General features: G+C 43.0%; 1 protein-coding gene across 1 annotated transcript in view; it reads right to left on the reverse strand.

Annotated features, from left to right (window-relative positions):
* DNAH5 (dynein axonemal heavy chain 5) overlaps window positions 1–24,615 on the reverse strand; it is a 190,999-nt gene that overhangs the window by 161,842 nt on the left and 4,542 nt on the right. The window contains exon 2 of the mRNA XM_063130232.1: window positions 1,014–1,148. Coding sequence (XP_062986302.1) covers window positions 1,014–1,148 — 135 coding nt within the window. The remainder of the gene's footprint in view (window positions 1–1,013; window positions 1,149–24,615) is intronic.

Genomic DNA, 24,615 nt, shown 5'->3' on the forward strand with positions numbered 1-24,615 from the left:
AGGGGGATCTGTTTGTTATCTCCAATCGGTAATTGGAGATAACAAGGGGATTTCCCTTATTTTATGGGAGGAGGAGCGGTGTGCTCGCTCTGCATCATCCCCAATAAAGGTTGGGTTTGGACAACATATTAGGCATTGGAGGGGGAGATAACACACACACATCATGTATTATTTTGCTGGTACTCCCCACACAACACGTTGCCCCTCCCCCCATCGTGCAGCTGAAAGTCCTGGCATCATTCTGGGCTGCTGGTGCTCCTCCCTCCCTCCTCCCTCAGTCCTCCTGGCCGTATCCCATCAGCCATTGCAAGTTCTGCTGGCTTACAGGCCGCTCTGGCCAGAGAACTCTATGGCCAATAGAATAGCACACTCAATGGGGAGGGAGCCTTCCACACAACATTTTAATCAATTGATTATTTGATAAGCAATGGAGCAGCCCATTGTTTTTCTGCATTGTTTAAATGAACAAAATAATGTACTGACAGTTGTGTGTCCATTGTGTGTGTGTGTTTCCCATGACACAATAAGCAACTCAATGGACAGTTGCCTCATTCCCCACCCCCCACCGTTGATTATTGTGTCGTCCGAAAGCTATGGATTGGGAGAAGTCAAATTCTGGCTGAAACGGTTTTTCACCTATTTCAGGTCAACCCTAATGGGGGAAGGCACAAGGCAGTCAAAGCCAGGGACCGAGGTGGTACTTGGAGGAACAGCCACTCTTCCCAGCTCTGGGCCATCCTCATGGGGACAATACACACTACATGAAGCCAGGAACTTGGAAATGTGCTGGGAGGGGCAGCACAGAGTATGGGGTCACAGCAATGATGCCAATGCTTGTGACCAAGCCTACTAATATCGTTTAGATCACGGAGGCCTCAGCAGAGACAATTTGGCCCCACTTTAAACTGGCTCCCCATGCCTGTTCTAAATGCATCATCAATCTATGTGGCATTAATCCATTTCTTTAGCTGGTGGGATTCTACCAACTGAAATTACACCCTTCAACAATGTACCTGATCTCCTTCAAGGATAGCATCTTCTACTTCAGCTTTCTCTAGGTCCACACAGGAAGCAACGATCGTCAATATGTAATCATGTCTACCATCCAGGTGAGCACGCTTGGCCTCTTTCTCCTCTTTCAACTTTTGCTGTGGGGGCAAAGTTTCTGTTATTACTTTAGAGGGAACTCAACATTTCTCTCCAGTCACTGCATTAGAAGCTGAAACAATTCCTGATAAATGAATGAAGTGATCAAAAGAACCACTCAAAATATCCTCATGCCAGAGTGCTGAAACCAAATCAGATGCTGAACCTAAGGTGAGTTTATGGGGAGTGGTGGACAGCACAGGAAAATCTGCATGTTCACAGGACAAGGCTCGGATCCTCTGCAGTTGTATTTAGGAAAACAAATAAGAGTCTGTGGCACCTTAAAGACTAATGCTGTTTTATTATTAAGGCCTGAGCTTTTGTAGGCTAAACCCACTTGGTCAGATGGAGGAATGGATAGAAATGAGATGGAAAAGTTAGTTACAAACATATAGAAACCAAACATTCCGTTTCTATTTAAAGCGACATCTACAATATTAAAGAAAGTAAACTCCAAGATAGGACTTGGACACTACCAAATGCAATGATTCAGCCATTCAGACGATTGCTTCAAGCCAAGTTCCAAGGGGTTAAACTTAACAATGAATGTCAACTCTGAAGTCTCATGCTGAATTGCATCTCTAAAGTTTCTCTGTTCCGAGACAGCCATGTTGAGGTCTGTTTCCAAATGACCTGGCTGATTGAAATGCTTCCCCACCATTTTGTCGGTGTTACCTTTTTTCATGTCAAATTTGTGCCCATTTATTCTCCTGTGTAATTCATTCAGTGGGGCTTACTTTCAAGTAAACACACATGGAATTAGGCTGTGAAGAGAGATAGGAAGCCTGGAGCAGGATAGCAAATTCTATTAATAATATTTCCGTTTCCTTACCTGACCATTGTCAAACCTTCTAAGCACAATAGTATGAATGCATTACATGTGTTTCAAATTAAGCATCCATATTTCCCAAAGGGTTGATTTCAGGCGCACAGACTCTCTCCTCCAGAATTCCTCAAAAACTCCATTCCACATCAATATTTTACAAAGTATTCCAGGGGCTTTCAAAGGAAATTACTAAGAGCTAGCGGAAATCCCATTAAAGCATATTTTAAAAGTGAAAATTGGGTTGAATCCAATGGTGTCATTTTGCTGACAGAACGGCTTCCATCAGTGGAACTGGGAGGAGGGTGGTTCCCCCTTTCCACCAAAGCCCCATATGTGCCCTCAAAATCTGCTTGGGGGGGGGCTAGAAAACGAAAGGCTTCAGGGAGGGGAGAAACAAAGTGCTACGGGGGGTGGAGGAGAGAGAGGGAGAAAGTCCACTTACGCTAGCCGGTTTCCACTAGTGTAACACTGAATTTAACCTATTATTTCCTCACCACTACCAAAACCAGGGTTTTCTTGTTAGTAAAATTATACATTATGCCTCAGCACGCAATTAAAAAATTTGTTTACATTGCCATAGTCAAAATCATATGTAAAGCCAACGATCATCAGAATGAACTACAACAGTGGGATAAGCCATCCAGAGAAGTGCATCAGGTTCTTTCCTCCCGCTGTCCAAAGGCTTTCCAAAACAGATGAGCCTTGCGTAGAGCATCAATGTCCATTTTGAGGGAGATCATAGAAAGCTTATTTCTACAGAGTGAGACGACTGGTCCATCTAGTCCAGCACTGTCAACACTGTCTGGTACTGTCTTTCCTGGGTTTCAGACAGGGGTCTATCACAGCCATTCATAGAGATACTGAGGACTGCACCTGGAACCTTCTGCAAGCAACAACTTGTGTTCTACCGCTGAGTAGGGTGACCATATGGAAAGTTGGACAGGGCTCCTGTATCTTTAACAGTTGTTTAGAAAAGGGAATTACAGCAGGGCTGGGTTCAGATGGCACGATAATCAAAGGGAGGGAAAGGAGGCAACTGTTGGTTGAGTTGATTATTGTATCGTGTGGAGGGGGGACACACAACGCACACACAATGCACAATACATTTTGTTTTAATTAAGCAATGCAGAAAAACAACGGGCCGCTCCATTGCTTATCAAATAATCAATTGATTAAAATGTCATGTGAAGGGTTCTCCCCCTCCATCAAGTGCACTATCCCATTAGCCATAGAGTTCTCCGGCAGGAGCAGCCGAGAATGCCCTGGCTGCTCCTGTACAGCTGGCAAAACTTGCAATGGCTGATGGGATAAGGCTGGGAGGACTGAGAGAGGAGGGAGGGAGGAGCACCAGCAGTCCAGAAGGACACCGGGACTCTCAGCCGCGTGACGGGAAGAGGGGCAACATGTTGTGTGAGGCGTACAAGAAAAATATTGGATGGTGTGTGTGTGTTATTCCCCGTTTCCATTGCCTAACACGTCATCTGAACTCAGTCCAGGTGTCATTTGTATGTATGCAGCACCTGGTGAACTTTCCTCTTCATCATAACAGTTAAAGTTGCAAGAGCCCTTGACCAGATACAAAAGCGGGCAGGGCTCCTGCAGCTTTAACTGTTTTGATGAAGAGGAAATTTCACCAGGTGCTACATGCATACAAATGACACCTGCTGAAATTCCCTTTTCTATACAACTGTTAAAGATAAAGGAGCACTGTCCTCCTTTTCATATGGTCACCCTGCCACTGAGCAATGGCCCCGTCCTCAAGGTTACTCCACATGTTGAGTGTTCTATGTTAGTAAACTAGATGGATCTCATTGCAAGAAAGAGAAACCATGCAACATGTCTAAGAAAAAATATCTGTACACAACTGCACCTCTCTTATCAAAAGCATCAACGAGCAAAATAGGATTTCATGGTTGAGCACAATTAGGGTGACCAACTGTCAGGATTTCCCCGGATTTGTCCTGGTTTTTGTTCTTTCCATGGTGTCAGGGGGGATTTTCTATAATTTTCAATAATGTCCTGGAATGACACACCTTCCCCTTTAAGGCTGCCATTAGCATGGCAGGAGGGAATGACATGCTTTCTTGAGGCACGTCATTCCCCCACCCCGAGCTCCAATTGAGGTCTTAATGGGGAAAGTGGGTCATTCGTGGACATTATAGAAAAGGCCCCAATTGGAGTGGATGGTGGTGGTGCAGAATGAAATCCTTTCCCCTCCTCCACTCTAATCGGGTTCTTTAAGGTGGCGGGGGAATAACGTACTTTCTGCAGGACTCAGAAAGCTGCTTCCCCACACGCACACTAGTAGTCCTCTTTTTTGGTTTCCCAAATATGGTCACCCTAGCACAATAGCATAGATGAAAATTTATGTCTTCTTTAAGAGTCTTGTTTTTATTCCATGTAATTCCAAACTCAGTCTTTAAAAACAAAAAACAAAAAAACTTGGGACTACAGGGGATCACATGCTTGTTCTGTGCTTAAAACCAAACAAGACATACTTTTAAATGAAATAAATAAAATAAAGTTTGTTACTAGAAGTTCAAAATCTAGAATATCCTAGCCAGTAACTCAAAGAACCAGGGGGTAAGCTTGTAATATTATGTTTTGTAATATTCTCCTTAATATCCATTAGCATTTCTTAATATCTACCAAGCTCCTCAAAATTCCTCTTGAACCCCTCTAAAATAGGGGTTCACAACCTGTGGCCCAGGGACCACATGTAGCTAGCCGAAGTCTTAATGACCCTGTTCAGACAACACACTAAGCCACAGTGGTTAAGCATTGCGAGCTAAACATTGTGTCTTAGCATGTCACGTGAACCATGACTTAGCATGTTGTGTGAACCATTCCTAACCATGGTGGCTACATAACCACAGTTTAAACATGCTCACTAACCATTTGCTGCAAAAGGGTCAGTGGCTGAACCATGGCTTAGTGTGTTGTCTGAACAATGTGACTCCCAAGGATGCCCTGGTCCCCATAACTTGCCTGCCAAATTTCCTCTCCTATCATCCTAAGATCACTCTTTCTTCACTGATGGCAGTGAGGACTGATACAGGAGTGGATTGATGATGGTGCGTGTTTTCTTGACGGCTGACTGGGCAGAATGAGTATTTTTTGCACCTCAGGGTGCGTCCAGATGAAACTTGTATTGTGCAATTATCCTGCTTCGATCACAGAATCATATGTGGTGAGGGTCCAGACGATATCATCTTCCACTTGCAAGCCCTAAATGGCTTGGGGACAGGTTATTTGAAGGAACGCCTCCTCCCATATGTACCTGCCCGGACCTTAAGATCATCTACAGGGGCCCTTCTCCGTGAGCCCCTGCCAAAGGAAGTGAGGCAGGTGGCTACTAGGAGGAGGGCTTTCTCTGCTGTGGCCCCCCGGCTGTGTAACAAGGTCCCCAGAGAGGTTCGCTTGGTGCCTACATTGTTTTTCTTTCGTCGCCAGCTAAAGACCTTTTTATTTTCTCAGTATTTTAACACCTAATTTAATTCAAATTTAAACTCTGCTGTTTTAATTTCATATTTTAACCTATATCAATTTTTGCTGTGTGGTTTTATCCTGGTCGTGCTTTTTATATTGTATTTTGTATTTGTGTTTTTAAATTGTTGGTTGTTTATTATGCTCTTCATGGTTTTAATTTTTGTGAACCGCCCAGAGAGCTTCGGCTATTGGGCGGTATAGAAATGAAATAAATAAGCCTGCTGTGTTTTCCCACTGTTTCTCCTGCCTTTTCGTCTTCCACAACAACAACAAAGACCATTAAGGAAGGAACAACGAAATAGCTGCACAATGCCTTTTGACTGATCGCACTAGCAGCCTTCCATTGGGAAGAGCTCCCAAAGCCTTGCCTTTAACAGATTCGACAATTCACGTTTCTTGAGTTTGAAGCCTCATTCCCAAACAATGCATCGTTTGGCTTTTTGAAGGCTTCTTCTTGCCACGGGCTTATAAAAGAAAGCCAGTAATTTGATAACGCAACCTGAAAGATGAAAGCTCCCACTTCACCCTGGCAACAAATTGCCCTCAACAGGTTGACAAAAGCAGCAGCCAAGCAACGGGTTGCCAAGCTGCTGTAAACAAAACACTACTGAGGGCAGGGGTGGGTGGGGATGCCCATTTCTTTTTTTCAGGTTGTCATGTGCAGTCGCAGCCAAGGGTTACCCTCAGAAAATGAACAGGGGAGGAGGAAGCATCCTTCACACTTGCATAAAACCATGAGAAGGGGAAGAAAATGTAAGGACCAGCACGGTGTTTTGAAAGTGGCCAGACAGATGAGCTCCAGGATTTTGTCCTTCATCTTGCACTAGACAGACCTCGTCTGGAGTACTGTGTTCAGTTCTGGGTGCTGCATTTTTTACAAAGGAATGTCAACTTGGGTGAGCCACCTGCACCCCTCTAGATGTTGTTGGGCTGCAATTCCCATCAGCACTTAACCCTGGCAGTGCTGGCTAGGGCTACAGGGAGTTGCAGGCCAACCACACCCAGAGGGCCACAGGTTGCCCACCACCGATGCCGACAGAGGAGGGCAATAAAGGGGATCAGCAGTATGGAAAGCAAGTCTATGAGGAAAGGGTGAAGGAACTGGATATGTTTCACCTGGAGAAGAGAAGACTAGGGGAGGAATTGAGTTGCAAAGGCTTAGGGAAAACTGGGGAGGAAGCCCCCGAAAAAATTGGGGAGAAATGGTTGGGCTTTGTGGGTTTTTGTTTTTCAATTTTTCCAAAAATCCCTCGGGGGAAGGAAATCAGGGGAAAATATTTAATTTTTTTCTGGTGTCCCCTTCCTCCATTTTCCTGGGTCCCCCCCCCCCAGACTTCAAATCTCTAGAGAGGACATGATAACACTCTTGAGGCTGTGGCTGTCACACAGAAGAGGTCAAAAGCTTGTTCTCTGCTGCCCCAGAGGACGAAACTAAACCTAAGCCCATTGCAAGTGAGCTGATTTTGGATGGACATTAGGAATGAGCATGATTTCACTGTTCAACCAATTACCCAGAAGGCTGGTAGGCTCTGCCTCATCGAAGGTATTCAAGCCAAGGCTGGACAGCCAGTTTTGGGGGATGCTCAAGTTCTGGATTTCCTGAGTAAACAGGGGGTTAGATTAGATGGCCTTAAAGGGCCCCTCCAGCCCTAGAATTTTAGGAAGCCCACAAATAGGGCACAAAGGCAAGGGATCACCACAGTTATTTGCCCCCAACATCTGCATTCAGAGGCAGAGTAACTATTTACATTTAGCTACTATAGCTAGTAGAAGTTCATCTATTTCAGTTAACATTAAATGGCGGGGGGGAATCCGGAGAGGGGGAGGAACTGCAACCCATCAATGATGGTACCAAGTCAAAAAGTCATCCATCATGTAATAAACAACAGTCCATATCAAATTATGAATCAAAATATATATGATACAATAGAGATTCCAAGATATACAGCTCAATTCATCATCCATATTAACTATCTGAATATAGGCCTTCATTTTATATCTAGGTATCTTATATAAGAAACAATTAGATTATATATACACCATGACAATTTTTATCATACAAAATACATAAATCATCAGTCCAGAATGGATGGAAGGTTTATTCATGAAGTAAAAAAATTCAATGATGCACCAATAGCAATCTGTCACTCTTTGCCAAATGGAGAACAAAAGATTGTTTTAAAGCGTTCCATAAGAACACGTTAGTATAGACGGCGACATACCTGCAATTGGACAGTAGTCTATCTGTTTTCAGTTTTTACAAACTAATTTTTTACAAACTAATATAAATTATATAGCTAAAAATAAATTGAATGCATATATTCCAAGCAATCTTGTGCTTTTTCTGTTTGTGCAACTGTTTCACATGTTTAGTATTTTAAATAAATAAAATGATTATTTTATGGGCTTGGCAGTTCATCTGATTATAGAAAGGAACACTTGGGTTTTGAAATGTCTGACTGTATAGCAGTGTTTGCACTACAGCGAAAGCAGAGGGGGTGCAGCAGCCCCTTACATTTTTCAATAGCCTCCATGGCCACTAGTTTGGGAAGGCTAGAGGGGGGGATATTTGGCCAAAATGGACTGGGAGTCAGAGGGTGGGGTTTGTCGATTTCATTAAGGGGCCTCTGCCTCCACCCCCACCCGCACCCCATTTTTTGAGCTCTGATACACTTTTCTTACCTTTAAAACTCTGCTAACGCTTTCTTTCCAAAGATGTCGCCTTCCAGTTCTGAACATCTTTTAAGCTAAAGTTTGGAATCGGCAAAAAACTGTTAATTTTAAGCCTATAAGATCAACATTTGCTTTGCTGCTCCGAATCCTTCATCAAAGCTTTTGGTGCGCAAGGATCTTTTACAATGGTCAGGTGCCTTGAAAGTTAGTTTGTATTTCTTAGCAAGACCATAACTAAGATTGGTCTGAACAAAACCTGACCCACCAAAAGGAGTCACTCAGTGTCTCTGAACTCAGGCATATGAGCTATGGAGACAAAATCAACATAGCTTTGGTGTTGTTATGGTAGTGTTGACTTATGAAACTGTGTGAGATTTGCATATCAATCTTACCAGTCAGTGTTCTAGTGACTTTTTAGCATGCTTCATCTTTTGTCTCATTTGTTCTTTTAATCTTGGGCAAACATATATTTGGTTGTGTCAGAAAGAGACACAAAGGGCACAATCCTATGCCTGTTTAAAAGGGGGGGAACCTCCTACAACTGCAAGCATGCTGGCTGGGAAATACTGGGGATTGTAGGACTTTTTTCTGTCTATACTCGCATAGGGTTGCGCCTTTAAGACCTGTTGAACCTGACATTGCTTTCCATTCATGCAACATATGAACTTTAGCCTGCTGTCTAACCTGGAGCCCATGCGGATGGCCCTGATCTTTATTAGCATCATTGGACTGGAATCTAATACAATGAAAGGTGTTGTGCACTATTTTTAAATAAACAAACATTTCATTAATATCTTTCAGACAATTTAGTTTATAGTCCTAATGGCGGTAGACACATCCAGAAGTCTATTATCTGGGACAGCTAAATGGAACTTCCACCTACTGGGGGCAGTATACCTTTGAACATCAAATGCTCAGGACAAACGAGGAAAGGTTGTTGCCTTCATGCTCTGGTGTTTCTGAACTTCCAGAGACATCTGACTGGCCACTCTTGGAAAACCCAATACTAGACTAAGTAGTCCCCATGCATAGCTCCTGATCCACTTCCTGTGCCTTCTGTGTTTTTAGTAACAAGCATACTCCTTCATGCCAATGTAAAGATTTCCAATATATTTGGTGTAGAGGCTGAGTGTTTTCCTAATGTGACATTTCCACGTACTCAAATAATCATGGGGTCCTTTAACGTTGTGAAAATGAGTAACACTTCTGTCCACAGGCCTATTTTCTTGTGTGTGCTTTATTTAATCTATGTCTCTGTTTCCCGTTGTTTCTTCAGGTCCCTACTTTGCAGACCCCTATCTACTTTCTTCCTTAGCCAGCCTCCTCTTTCTCTGCCCTGTAGTTTACTGAGCTCTCCTGACCTTAACTTCTGTTATTCAGAGGCCCTATTTATTTATTTATTTATTTATTTAAAATATTTATATCCGCTATATCACTAAGATCTCAGGGCAGCGTACAGATAAAAACATACAGTATAAAACAATAAATATACACAGTTAAAAACAAATTAAAGCTTGATCCAAGTTAAAACAATATATAATTTAAAAGCAATAGATGCAGTTAAAACAGTTAAAACAATGTGCCAGTGAGTTTAACCATCAAAGGCTTTGTTAAAAAGCCGTGTTTTCACTTGGCGTCGAAATGAAATCAATGTTGGCACCAATCGGGCCTCTTTTGTTACTGCTCCCTGTCACCAATGCCCTTTTCCTCCATACTGACTCATTTTCTCATTTCCCATTTCTTAGGCCACAGCTAGACCTAAGGTTTATCCCTGGATCTAGGTGACACACAGGGGATCCAGTGCTCAGGCAGGGGCGAACCCTGGAGGATCCCAGGATAAACCTTAGGTCTAGCTGTGGCCATAGTCTCTTGCTTATCCTCCCCAACATCTAGTTTGCCTCAGGTAAACTGCTTCCCTTACTCTTAATTTTACTAGTTCCTAGTACCTCTTCCAAGTTTTCATCTCAGCCTGCCTCACAAAGCTACTCCTGGTGCAAGGTGACATCCCAGCCAAACTGACAACTTTTTTCTCACAAAAATTGGACTGCAAACAGTGGCAGTTCTGCTACCTAAGCAGTTGAAATGTTTGTAACATTCCATAAACAACAGCTAAACCAATCAGTGCCACTGGCACTAATCCTCACATTGTTTAGATAAGAACTATACATTTCCAGTGTTTAGAGAGTAGAAGAAAAAACCAATAGCCTTTAAGTTTAGGCATAAGATAAAATTGGCTCATGCTGTGCAGAGCTGTGATAATATTGTGCCAAGTGATGTTAAAATCAGTTTTTGCTTGGAACAAAAAACAAAACACATAGCCAGCAGGATGCCGCCCACAAGGCTCACAAGAAGACACTTGAAAAGGAGTGTTTTTTTCTCAATGTAATATATAAGAAATGGTGTTATGGTGCCCCCAAGTGGCAAATAGTGTAAAATGTGCTAGATTGACCTTCGTTTTAGCCATGGTGTAAGTTTTGTTTTTAAAAATACTCTTTAGTATTAAGGCAGTTATTAATGCCATGAAAGTAATGGTTCAACTTGTCCATGAAAGTCAACAAGACTGTACTAACATAATATAGAAAACAACAACTATAAGCCAAGAGATGCAAAAAAACATACATACTTTCTGTATGTGGGCTGGTAGAATTACGAAACAGAAGCCTGGTTATATTTAATTTAGAAGTTTAAATTATGTAGTTGCTTTAACGTTTCAATAATTGTTTTCATTGTGTTAAGTTTTTATTGTTTTGGTGTGTACCACCTTGATGGCGTTTTAGCAAATGAGGTGGTATTTTTATTATTCATGTATTTATTTAACAGATTGATATACTATATTATTATTATTATTATTATTATTATTATTTCTTACCCGCCTCTCCCTTTGGATCGAGGCGGGGAACAACATTAGTACAGGAATCAACACATCATAAAAATTCTTGGTTTTAAATTAATCTGGGTAGGCCTGCCGGAAAAGGCTAGTCTTCAAAGCTGCCTTAAAATCACAGAGAGAGTTAATATTATAAATTACATTTATAACCCACCTCTTTTCCTCTCAGAAAGAACCCAAAGTGGCTTACAAGGTCCCCCTTTATATTTCACCTCACAACAATACTGTGAGGTTGGTTAGGCTGAGAGTCAATGACAGGCGCAGTTACCCAGGCCGTAGCTAGACCTAAGGTTTATCCCAGGATCATCCCAGGTTCGTCCCTGCCTGAGCATTGGATGCCCTGTGTGGCACTTAGATGAACCGGTTTGACCCCAGGACAATCCTGGGATAAACCATAGGTCTAGCTACGGCCCCAGTGAGCTCCATGACCGAGTGGGCATTCGAACCTAGATCTCCCAAGTCCCCGTCCCACATTCTAACTACTAGACTACTGGTATAGAAATTTTAATAATAAATATGAAATGGCACTTGCACTAGAAACATGCACCCATCCTCATTCAGAGATTTAGGCCCAAATTAAAAGTGATGCTGGGCATTCAAGAACCACCTGGATTCTTTATTTGTACATTGGAAGAGCACATGGAATTTGTTGAAAGGAGCTTAGATGCAAATAAAACCACACTCTGAACTTCCTAGATGACTCACATATCTAGATATGAGTTGAATATTCTAAATTGGATCATTCCTCCTAGGAGCTCAGTGCAGTTCTCAACTTTTCCTCCTTTTAGCCTCACAGCAACTATGTGAGGTAGTTTGAGCCAAGAGCTCGTGACTGGCCCAAGGTCACCCAATGAATGCGGACTTGGACCCAGCTCTCTGCTCTAAGTTCAATCTTCTCTCAATTTATAATGCTACAAGGCTTCTGTGGTACTTCACTGTGATGAAAGCCCATGTGGAACTGCTCAGAAGAAGCTGCTGGCTTCTATTTTGATAGGGCTGTGAATCCATTCTGGATTTTAGGCAGAACTTTACAGGAACTATCCAAAAGGCTGAACCTATTTTGGGGCTAGGGTTCAACAGCTTGGGTAGCTCCTTTAGAATTCTGCCTGGATTCACAGAATAGATTCACAGCCCCACTGAAATCAGAGTCACCAGCCTCCACTGGATCATCCCGTTTTGATAAGGAGGTGATCTACACTAGTTAAGTTAGAACGTGTTTTACTGTTTTTAAGTGTGTGTTTGGTAGTATTTCACCACATAATGTATAGTTTGTGACGTTTTATTGTTGTCTGTTCTCCGGTTTTTATTTTGAACTTCTCTGAAATAAGTCATTCTATTTGGCATGATGTGGCCGATTTCATCATATTAAATGGGTTTCCTGTAGTTCTTAATTAGCCAATCGCATTCTGGGGGGGCATGTTTATGTAATTTCCGTGCCCAAAGTTGGAGCCGTTTTTTTCTTTCAAGCCTCTTTTTTGCAGACACTTCCTGTTTTACTTTTGGGAGGCTGCTTGCTGGATTGTTTGTAGGTGGAGGATTGTCCCGGAGAGAAGAGGAAGTGGGAGGGGAAATTGGCAGACGGGGATAGAACAAATGGATTTCTTTTCTTAGTGTGGCCAAAAGGAATGCATTCCAACGGAAAGAGAAAAGTAAGTAAACGTTTTAAAAACTGCTACGTTTTAAATCGTTCAAAAACAAAACGTTCAATGACTGTAAAAACAACATTTCATATACTAGTGTAGATCCCCTCAAGGTTCTGAACTTCTACATCTGATTCGAAGCAGAAGGTTGCTTAGTTTGCCTAGAAGACAGAACTCAGTATTGATGATTGCACTGAGGGTCATTTGCTTGCCAGCATAGAAACTGCAGCCTGTTAGTCTAAGTCCCATTCATTTCAATGGGTCTACTCTAAGTAAAGTCAACATTGGATACAGCCCTTTATCTTGAAGTTTTCAGAAGAAACCCTCCCTAGTCCTTCTATTTGCCTACACGCAGACTGCAATTACTCGTCAGAGAGAGAACAGCATCCTGGAAGTATTCAGAGGCATGCATTCCTTATTCTACATCCTCCAGAATTCAGCCCTGGCACTGAATATGAGTTTCCTAACTGAGCCCAGCCACCTTAATTGCCTTTTGCTCTGTGGATTGTATGGGAGCTTAGGGTGACCATATGAAAAGGAGGACAGGGCTCCTATATCTTTAACAGTTGTATTGAAAAGGGAATTTCAGCAGGTGTCATTTGTATATATGAAGAACCTGGTGAAATTTCCACTTCGTCACAAGAGTTAAAGCTGCAGATGCCCTGCCCTCTTTTAAATCTGATCACTCTAGTATAGCTCCTGCAGCTTTAACTGTTCTGATGAAGAGGGAATTTCACCAGGTTTTCCATATATACAAATGACACCTGCTGAAATTCCCTTTTGTATGCAACTGTTAAAGATACAGGAGCCTTGTCCTCCTTTTCATATGGTCACCCTATGGGAGCTATATTGTCTGTTTCTTTAATTAAGAGACAGAGACGGGGAAATAGTGCTAAAAACATTATAGCCTTAGGAGGAGGGGAAAGTGAGGCCACAAGACCAAAGCTAACAGTACCTATAAGATGTTTTTCCCTACGCCACTGGTCTTATATTAATGTCAGCTTCTCAATTGGCACCTGATAATAATAAGAGATTGATCAAATACAGGAGAATAAGAGAACTTGAAGCAAACCTACAGAAAACAAGAACACAGCTAGCAAGGGAAGAAGGGGCAACATATCTAAGCTACATTTTAGAGCTCAACTAAAGCAAACATCAGTTACAGGTAATAATACACCCATGTAATTTAAGGGGAGTGCAAAATGCAGGTTGCCAAGAACAGAACTGATCTCATTAAACTGATCTCTGCCCCGCAAGACAGCAGCATTGCAGACTTTCCACTGCCCACATTTAGGAACAATTGGTGTGCACTATTAACTGATAAACAGGGATTTTAGCTAGTGGATGTGGAGGGAGAGAGTTTCTAGAGGTGGGGAGTGTTGTATTTAGAAGGGCTCAACAGGGGGGGAATTGTTGGCTCGTCAGTGTGGTTCCTGGGAGGCAGTTGGAGAGCTCACTTGGGAATGTCAACCATGGCAGGACTTGCCCAGGCCCAAGGAAAATAATTAAATGAAAACAACAAGGTGCTCAGCAGCCAACGAGGGAAGACCTCTCTCAAGGATGATCTTAAGGATATCTCTCATCAAACATACTCCCCCCCACACACACACACACTTTAAGGAGGGTGACCATATGAAAAGGAGGACAGGGCTCCTGTATCTTTAACAGTTGTATTGAAAAGGGAATTCCAGCAGGTGTCATTTGTATATATGGAGAACCTGGTGAAATTCCCTCTTCATCACAACAGTTAAAGATGCAGGAGCTATGCTAGAGTGACCAAATTTAAAAGAGGGCAAGGCACCTGCAGTTTTAACTGCTGTGATGAAGAGGAAATTTCCCCAGGTTCCCCATATATACAAATGACACCTGCTGAAATTTCCTTTTCAATACCACTGTTAAAGATACAGGAGCCCTGTCCTCCTTTTCATACGGTAACCCAATACCAGATCCAGATGTCAACCCTGATTAAAGCTCTTGCATTGTGATGTGGCTGGTCAATCTCAGTGTTGGGATGAGAGGCTAGAGGATTTCCTCCCTCTCAGTAATCTATTGGCTTTTTCCCGGAGGTATTTAAATGGTGCCGTATATGTTCCTGGCACTTTACAGAGCCACATAATCCCAAAAGACAAGGCCCTCCTGGGACGTTTTACTGTTTATTGACAATTATATATGATGTATTTGTAATGCATCCCTTGCTAGTCTCAGCTCATTCTTAGCTTTAGCTTTCCTGATGCCATTTCGGCACTTCTGTACTACCTGTCATTACTCTTCTTTTGTCGCCTGGCCTTCCTTCCACTTCCTATATTTATCCTTTTTTTGTTTGTTTTCAGGTCATCTCTAAGCTTTTTGTGGAGCCACATTGGTTGCTACTGGTTGCTGTCATACTATTGGCTGCTCTATATGATCTCAGTTTTCTTGAACACATGCTGGTGGCCCTTTGGTCTCTCATGGGTGATGATTGCATGGTGGCCAAAAGTGCCTGAAGTGGACCTAAGAGGTGAAGCCAAAGGCTTAAAGTAGGGTGACCATATGAAAAGGAAGACAGGGCTCCTGTATCTTTAACAGGTGTACTGAAAAGGAAATTTCAGCAGGTGTCATTTGTATCTATGGAGAACCTGGAGAAATTTCCTCTTCATCACAACAGTTAAAGCTGCAGGTGCCCTGCCCTCTTTTAAATCTGGTCACTCTAGTCTAGCTCCTGCACTTTAACTGTTGTGATGAAGAGGGAATTTCACCACGTTCTTCATCTATACAAATGACACCTGCTGAAATTCTCTTTTCTATGCAACTGTTAAAGATACAGGAGCCCTTTCCTCCTTTTGATAGAGTCACCCTAAATATACAGCAGGCTGTTCTATTCGATATACTGTCTACTGAAAAAAGAGGTAAGAATTTCTGTCTCTATCACCTAAAGACAACTCTTATCAATACAAAAGTCGACAGCTTTTCCTTCTCTATATTCAAGCAAATCTTTCCAAACCCATATATAAATGGAATTCATATGAATTAAAAGTGTTCATTTGTGTGTGTGTTTTTCTTTGCCTTTTATTTTTTTTATTGTTTGACTTTATGCAGCTTATTTTAGGATAACCTTTAAAAATATATATGCAGTACAATCCCGTGCAGGTTTACTCAGGAGTAAATCCAACTGTATTCAATGGGGCTTATTCCCAAGTAACTATTCCTAGGATTACAGCTTTGGATGCACTCCTATGCATGTTCAGACAGAAATGTTCCTACAATTCCCAGCATTCCCTAGCAAGCATGGATGGGAATTATACGACCTTTTAAATCTAAATATGCATAAGACTGCACTCTTATAGCTTCATCCCACGTACCTGTTTCCTCGAATTATCCCCCTACAGCACTAAGCTGTCGGCGTTGTTGTTGTTGCTGCTGCTACCCGGCGGCTAGATCCTTTGCATACCAGGAAGGGATCTACACTAGTATATGAAACATTGTTTTCACAGGCATTGAACATTTTATTCTTGAACGATTTAAACGTAGCTGGTTTTAAAACGTTTACTTACGTTTTCTCTTTCTGTGGGAATGCATTCCTTTTGGCGCACTAAGAAAATACATCTGTTCCTTCTACTTCCCCATCTGCAAATTTCCCCTCCCACTTCCTCTTCTCTCTGCTTCAATTGCCCGTGTTTAGAATTCAAACAGTTTGGGCGGGATTGTATTACTTTCACTTTAGACCAGCCTTCCCCCAACCTGGTGCCTTCCTGATCTTTTGGACCACAAATCCCAGCATTCCTCACCATTGGCTCTGCTAGGTAGGGCTGATGGGAGTTGAAGTCCAAGGCTTCACAGAAAAAAATGGATCCAACTTTGGGCGTGGAAATTAAATAAACAGGCCCCCCCTCGGAATGTGATTAGCTAATTAAGAAGTAAAGGAAAGCTAATTAATATGGTGAAATCAGCCACATCATAACAAATACAATGAGCTATTTCAGAAAAGTTCAAAATAAAAACAGCAGAAAAGACCTCAATAAAACATCAAAACCTGAATATCATGTGGCATAATACTACAAAACACACACTTTAAACCGGTAAGACACATTCTAACTAGACTAGTGTACATCCCCTCAAGGAAATGGGTTTAAGGGGGGAAATGTAAAATAATCATTAAAAAATCAATGGATGACTCAATCCAATTCAAATTTGGTACGCTTAAAGCTCTCCTTAATATCTATTACTGTGCCAATTTTGATGTCTTTATCTTTAAAGCTTACGCAGATGCAAGCATTTGATTATTTTTTCTTCAAATCCTGCTCCTACACCCCAGTGGCCGCTCGGATGATACGCTCGAAAACTAGTATCAAAATACAGCGAGGCTTTTGCCTTTGAAGCACAATCAAAGCAGGATGCATGGGAGTACTTCACAATAAAAGCAGATTATAAACTGGAAAACTTCGGAGTCCTTTGCATGCAATTCGCAGTGATTGCTCAGTATAACGCTGGTGTGATAAAGCTCTTAACCTGCTTACTGTGCAACCTTGAAAAAAATCTCCATCTCTCAGCCTTAGTTCATGGACTCTTTATGAGAATAAAATGAAGGAAACCACATTAGGTCCTTGGAGGAAGGGTGGGAGACAAATGTGATAAACACTAAAACAACATTGTCTTTGTCCACGATGCTAACACATTTCATCGTGTAAAGAGGGATTTACAGCACTACTAGCCACCTGGAACTCTTTGGTTTATATTACTAATTAAATGCTTGAGCTTATTTTTGTTTTTAATGACCTTGTTATTGATATACCACTCCGTCAGTTTAACTTTGCTTGCTTTGTTCAAGAGCGCAAACTGACTTTCTCTGCTTTCACGTCTCATTAACACTGTACTGTAGTCCTCTCCGGAATTGCCACGAAATGCAATTTTAGTCTGCCATTTTAACCAGCTTGTCTTTGCAACTTCAAAGGAAGGTTATTTTATTTTTATTACATTTATATACTGCCTTTTTTTTCTCCTCAAAGGAACCCCAGGTGGTCTACATAATCCTCCTGCTGCTCTCCATTTTATCCTCACAACAACAACCCTGTAAAGTAGGTTGGGCTGAGAGTCTGTAACTGGCCCATAGTCACCCAGTGGGTTTCCATGGCCGAGTGGGACTAGAACCCAGATCTCCCGACTCCCAGTCCAACACTCTAGCCACTACACCACACTGGTTCTTCTACACCGCACAGCCATCTCATACCAATTTCCACCAGAGAGACTATGACAAATTTGGTTCCACTGACCATTTAATATCAGTTGGCACTGGGCTCAGCCACCTGCACTCCACAACAACTTGTACTGCCCAATGCTTTCCAAGGCAATGAGGGACAGAACTATGGCCCTATGCAGGCATTCTTCTCCTTACGCAATTAGAACCAATGGAAAGGTAAGCAGAGATGTTCCAGCGAGCTTTAGTCCCTTCATTACATCCCTGTCACACAGACTCACCACCATGGGCATCTGCACATAGAGGAAAGGGGGGTGCAACTGCTCCCCCACCCCAAAATCTAGTAATGATTTCATTCTGAGATCCGCAACAGAGCTGCAGTGCTGTGACTACTCTATCTACCTCTACATTCAGTTTCCAGCCACATGGGCAAAGCTCAAGGCAGGACAGAAGGGCAGTAAATTCAAACATGGGATGGGGGATACCTTCTAGTTTAACCAGTGTCTTAGGCAAAGAGGTAGCAGCAGGCGGCAGCATGACCAGGCTCCTCCATATCAAAGTCATTCCATTCTGAGAGCAGAAACATAGTACCTCATGCTGCACACGCATCTCTATCTCTATTCTCTGGTTCTCCGTAACACAGGAGGGTGAGGCCCAGCCAGGGGAGGTCAATAAATTAAACTCACAGTGGGATTCCATCCAGCTCAGTTGACACTTGCTGCAATGCCAATGGTTGAATGTGGACCTGAAAGGGATGGTGAGGACAGCTTTTTGGCAGGTCCAGCCAGCCAGTGTAAGGGCCTGTTAGGCCCTCAGCTTGGTAGCTGCAGGAGCACCTGCCTCGTAAAACAAACTGGCAGCCATATGATGGGCTCCCTCGCTGACTGTGAAGATGCAAAACATTGACATCCTGTTCCACTCGGCATAGCACCTTGAGTTGTTTTTCAGCCCACAGGTGAGGTGAGATGTGGAGGAGGGTACATAGGAACATCACCCATCTGGGAAGAGGGGGTGGAGGGGCTTACTTGTAAGGACAATCCCTCGGAGTCCCAGTGTTAGGATCAGGCCTGGTCTCCCTGGAGTGCATCCCAAATCAGACTCAGAGGCTGAAGAAGACCAGCCAAGACAGGGAGTGGGAAAGGAAATTCTCCAAAACTCTCCAGGAGTCAAGGAGGAATCTTCCCAAGAACTTATCGAACAGGAGGCCCAGGCTCAGAGATCATCCTTCCCACCACTGGGAACTCAGTCTTTGTCAGAGGGAGAGGGAGCATTGGAACTGACAGATCCCAGAGTCCCAGGGTTAAGTGGGCAGAGCTGAAAGGAAGTGGGAGGCGGTCCGCTAGGCTAGCCACTTGCCAGAGGTTACTGCTTGAAGACCCTCCCTGAAGGAAGAGTTTGGTGAAAGACTGTCAGGCATGGGGAAAACTGTCCATTTAGTTGACAAGCAACTGTCTTGCTTTGTTAGGCTAGTTAAGGTTAGAGGTAGCGTTCACACTCCCTTCAGGTGTGAAGAGATGTCTGTTTACTGAATAAAGCTTTGTAGATTGCACTGCAGACCTCTTTATCGTCTCACATCTCAGCAGAAGGGCATGGAATCACAACACCCAGAATCACAAGAGAAGATTCAGTGCTTATGTACACTGGCTTTTTCTGGGTTAATGCCTCCAACACTGACACCCCCATAAACATGCATTGGATTGGGCTGTTAATGTTGGTATGGGAAAGCCGCTGCTTTCACTCATAAAAGCTGGGAAAGTGCTGGAAGAGAACATAAGGAAAAGGGAACTGTCACCTTATCAGTTTGTAAACCTCCCCGAGAGCTTAGGCTATGGGGAGGTATATAAATGTTAATAAATAAATAAATAAATAAATATTTATTTATAAATAAACAAGGCACGGAAACAGCCTTGGTCGCCCTATATGATGACCTATGTCAGGAGAAAGACAGGGGGAGTGTGACTCTGTTGATTCTCCTTGATCTCTCAGCGGCTTTCGATACCATCGACCATGGTATCCTTCTGGAACGTCCGGCTGAGTTGGGAGTGGGGGGCACTGCATTGCAGTGGTTCTGCTCCTACTTGACGGGTCGGCTCCAGAAGGTGGTGCTTGGGGGACATTGCTCAGCCCCATGGACTCTCCAGTATGGGGTTCCACAGGGGTCGGTCTTGTCCCCCATGCTAACATGTACATGAAACTGTTGGGTGCGGTCATCCGGAGTTTTGGAATGCGCTGTCATCAGTACGCTGACGACACGCAGCTCTACTGCTCCTTTTCATCCTCATCAGGTGTGGCTGTGGATGTGCTGAACCGGTGCTTGGCTGCGACAATGGACTGGATGAGGGCTAATAAACTGAAGCTCAATCCAGACAAGACTGAGATGCTGCTGGTGGGTGGTTCCTCTGATCGGATGGGGGGTGTTCAACCGGTTCTGGATGGGGTTGCACTCCCCCTGAAGGAGCAGGTTCGTAGCTTGGGGGTTCTCCTAGAACCATCTTTGTCACTTGAGGCTCAGGTGGCCTCTGTGGCACGGAGTGCTTTCTACCAACTTCGGTTGGTGGCCCAGCTACACCCCTATCTGGACAGGGATAACCTAGCTTCAGTTGTCCATACTCTGGTAACTTCCAAATTTGATTACTGCAATTCCCTCTACATGGGGCAGCCTTTGAAGACAATCCGGAAGCTGCAGCTTGTGCAAAATGCAGCGGCCAGATTGATAGCTGGAACAGGGAGATTTGAGCATGTAACACCAATTCTGGCCCGCTTGCATTGGCTGCCTATATGTTTCCGAGCCCAATTCAAGGTGCTGGTCTTAACCTATAAAGCCCTACATGGCTTGGGACCACAATACCTGATGGAACGCCTCTCCCGACATGAACCTACCCGTACACTGCGCTCAACATCTAAGGTCCTCCTCCGAGTGCCTACTCCAAGGGAAGCTCGGAGGATGGCAACAAGGGAGAGGGCCTTTTCAGTGGTGGCCCCCCGACTGTGGAATGATCTCCCCGATGAGGCTCGCCTGGCGCCAACATTGTTATCTTTTCGGCGCCAGGTCAAGACTTTTCTCTTCTCCCAGGCATTTTTAACAGCATTTTAACAGCATTTAACAACGTTAAGTTTGTTTTTAATGGACCCCACAATTGTTGTTTTTAAATGGATACTGTTTTTATACTGTTTTTATGGGGTTTTTTTGTTTTAAATTGTATACTTTTAATGTTTACTATTTTTAATGTTGTAAACCGCCCAGAGAGCTTCAGCTGTGGGGCGGTATATAAATGTAATAAAATAAATAAATAAATAAATAAATAAATAATCGCCATTCCAAATTTCAACCATGCTCAAGTGCATCCACAGGAAGGGGCAAGTGACTTCCTGGGGATGAGCCATTATCTCTAGATTCCCAGCTTTAAAAAAAAAAAAAAAAAGCAAGTCTCTAGCCCTTGTAAAACCCAAGATATGAGGCAACATGTACAGCCAGTATTCTGCCCATTCATTTCTGAGAAACTCACCTGCTCCCACCTTTTAGTAGAATGCAGTCACAGCAATACTCACTATGTGGGTATGTTAACCCCTCTGGGTGTATTAAGCCTTTTGGGGGGTCTTTTCTCTTAGGAAGTAATTGCAGCCTCATAAAAAACCATTAAAAAAGCATGGTGAAGCAAGAGGGGCAATACTCTTATGGATCAATAACTAGTTAAGAACAGAAAGCACTGAGTAGGAATAAAAGGTAAATTCTCCTAATGGAGTGAAGTAAAGAGTTGGGTCCCACAGGGATCTGTATTGGGGCCAATTCTTTTCAACTTGTTCATAAATGATTTGAAATTTTGAAATAGCTCCGGCTATTGGGCGGTATAGAAATGTAATAAATAAATAAATAAATAAATTAGGAGTGAGCAGTGAAGTAGCCATGTTTGCTGATGACACCAAATTATGTAAGGTAGTTAAAACAAAAGGCGATTGTGAGGAGCTTGAAAGGGCTTTCTCCAAGCTGGCAGAGCAGGCATACAAATGGCAGATGCAGTACAACGTAAACAAATGTAAACAAATGCACGTTGGGGCAAAAAATCCCAACTTCAAAAATAATCTAATATAATTTGAGCTGATGGCTACCAACCAAGAAAGACATTTTGGAGTTGTGGTGGACAGCTCGATGAAAATGTCAACCCAGTGTGCAGCTGCTGTAAAAAAGGCAAACTGCACGTTAGGCATAATTAGAAAAGGAATTAAGAATAAAACTGCCAATGTCATACTGCCTTTATACAAATCTATGGTGCAACTACACTTAGAAAAGACATTGTAGAGTGCAGAAAAGGACAATTAAAATGATCAAGGAGCTGGAGCATCTCCCCTATGAGGGACGGTTGCAACAGCTGGGATTGTTTAGCTTGGAAAATAGGAGGTTAAGGGGAGACATGACAGAGGCGCACAAATTTATGCATGGTGCGGAGAATGTGGATAGGGAAACATTTTTCTCCCTCTCTCAAAATACTAGAACTCAGGGTCATCTTATGAAGCTGATTGGTGGGGGATTCAGGACACAAAAAGGAAATACTTCTTCACACAGTACACAGTTAAACTATGGAATTTGCTACAAGAAGATGTAGTGATGGCCACCAATTTGGATGATTTTCATAGGCATGCGCAAGGGGTGTGCCGGATATGCCCAGGCACACCCTAATGTCTCAAGCAATAAGCACTGAATTGAGGAGGTCTTTGAGTAGGGGTCTAGAGGGGGTCCAGACACAGCGGAAATGGTCCTCTGGCTGCCCTTTGGCTGTTCTGTCACCATGCTGAAGAATCGCTGCCTCTGAGAGAGCACTGTTGGTCTTGGCAGCAGGAGCAAAAAGGAATCACTCTGCTGGGAGCGTCTCTGCTGAGAGCCGCACTTCAAAGAGGCCAGGAGGAGGGCCACCAAAGGCTAATATCGCCTTGCAAGTCCCTCCTCTGGCCAATGTCACCACAATGCCCCACCAATGCTGGGGTTTGAGGAATATCTCCTCATTCCACCCCCTCAATTGCAACAGCCCTCCCATGCTCAGGCAAGCCAAATGCAGAGTAAAGCATAAGTGCCTATAGTGTTTAATAAATAAATGGATACAAATATTGTCCGTTATGATTGAGTATTCAATAAATGTTCGCCTTTAAAAAAAATAAAATCCCTGGGTGCACACCCTAATGAAATGCGCTGTGCATGCCTATGATGACTTTAAAAGGGGGTTAGACAAATTTCTGAAGGAGAACACTATCAATGGCTACTAGTCCTGATGGGTGGGCTATGATGGGCTTTCATGATAAAATTAACATTGTTCTCTTTTCTTTAAAAATAGGGATTAGGTCAGAGTAGGCAATGAGGTGCTCAACAGGATGCACACTTAGACACTTTTCTTGCCGCCTGCTGAAGAGCCCTCCCCTTCCCACGTCTTCATTTTCTTACTGGCAGGTGGGATCACTTTAAAGCAAAGTGGGGGCTTCCAGCCAGTGCCATCTTTATTTCCCATGAATGCCTGTGGGCCACATGTTAGGCTCAGAGAGCAGGCGGCCTGCTTTCCTTTGCACTGTGCCCACTCACCGAGAAAAAGAAGGGGGAGAATAAAATGGGATTCCTGTCACTTCTCTCTGGTAAACTGGGTGAGGGGAGGGCAGTGGTAAGACAACTTGGAGGGGGAGAGGGGCAGAGAGAGCAGCAGGGAGTCAGCAGGGGTTGAGGGAGCCAGCCAGGAGCAACCTGAAGGGTTGAATGTCTAAATGAATGGAACTGCATGTGTGTGTGTGTGTGTGTGTGTGTGTGTGTGTGTGTGTGTGAGAGAGAGAGAGAGAGAGAGAGGGTTGAGGGGGGATTTTGGAGGGATCCTAAAAAGAGTGATTTTTCATGTGCTTGCAATGAGAAGGGAGGGACGCGTATGTATGCATGCATAATGGGTGCTTGCATGTGGTTGTGAAAGTGAGTGTCTATGGGTGCTGAGGAAGAGAAAAAGAGACAGTTGGGTGGCAGAGGGATTGAAGGAGACAGACAGAGTTTGCCTTCTGTGAAATAGGTTTCTGTTGGCTCTGGAAATTGTGGGTTCAAATTATAATTGTTTAGTGTGTTGGGGCTCACATCCCATCTCTGTCTTCTACTCAGTCTTTTGGGCAGTTTATTTGTCATTTGTGACTAGCCACACAGTCTATAGCAGCCATTTTGTGCTGGTGCCCCAAACAGTTTATCAAATTACCAAATGTGCCCTTGGGCCCAAAATCATAGATTAAGCTGTTTGAGAGTCTTCACTGTGTTTGTTAGCTTTTTAAAAAATAAACTTTTATTAATACATAAAACACATCATTATACAACACAATCAATATACACATTCAATTATATTAGCTACTCAGCAAAATATCCAGCATAACACCACATAAAAACATCTAGGAATGAGTTTAGTATCAAATAGATTAAATATCTCATAACACCAGACATAAAAATCCAAGAATGAGTTAAATATCAAATAGACTAAATAGATTAAGAAGTACATGAGATCAGGTTTTATATATCTTCCAACACAATTGATTTAAAAAGTAGCAAAACACGAATATATATTAATTTCTACACCATGCTTATTTCTTCCCAGTATTCAATACAAAGTTTCCATTCCTCCATAAATTGGGGCTCTGTTGTTTGCCATCTTATGTTTGTTAACTTTATTACCAAGCCATGATATTTGCTAAGGCCATAAGTCACCATACCCCAATCTAGACCCGGAGCTCATTTGGGAAACTGGAGCCCAGAAAGCAAAAGGTAGAAGGTATTGCTACT

Source organism: Elgaria multicarinata, chromosome 7 (assembly GCF_023053635.1).
Source record: "Elgaria multicarinata webbii isolate HBS135686 ecotype San Diego chromosome 7, rElgMul1.1.pri, whole genome shotgun sequence".
In the NCBI taxonomy this organism is placed as follows: Eukaryota; Metazoa; Chordata; class Lepidosauria; order Squamata; family Anguidae; genus Elgaria; species Elgaria multicarinata.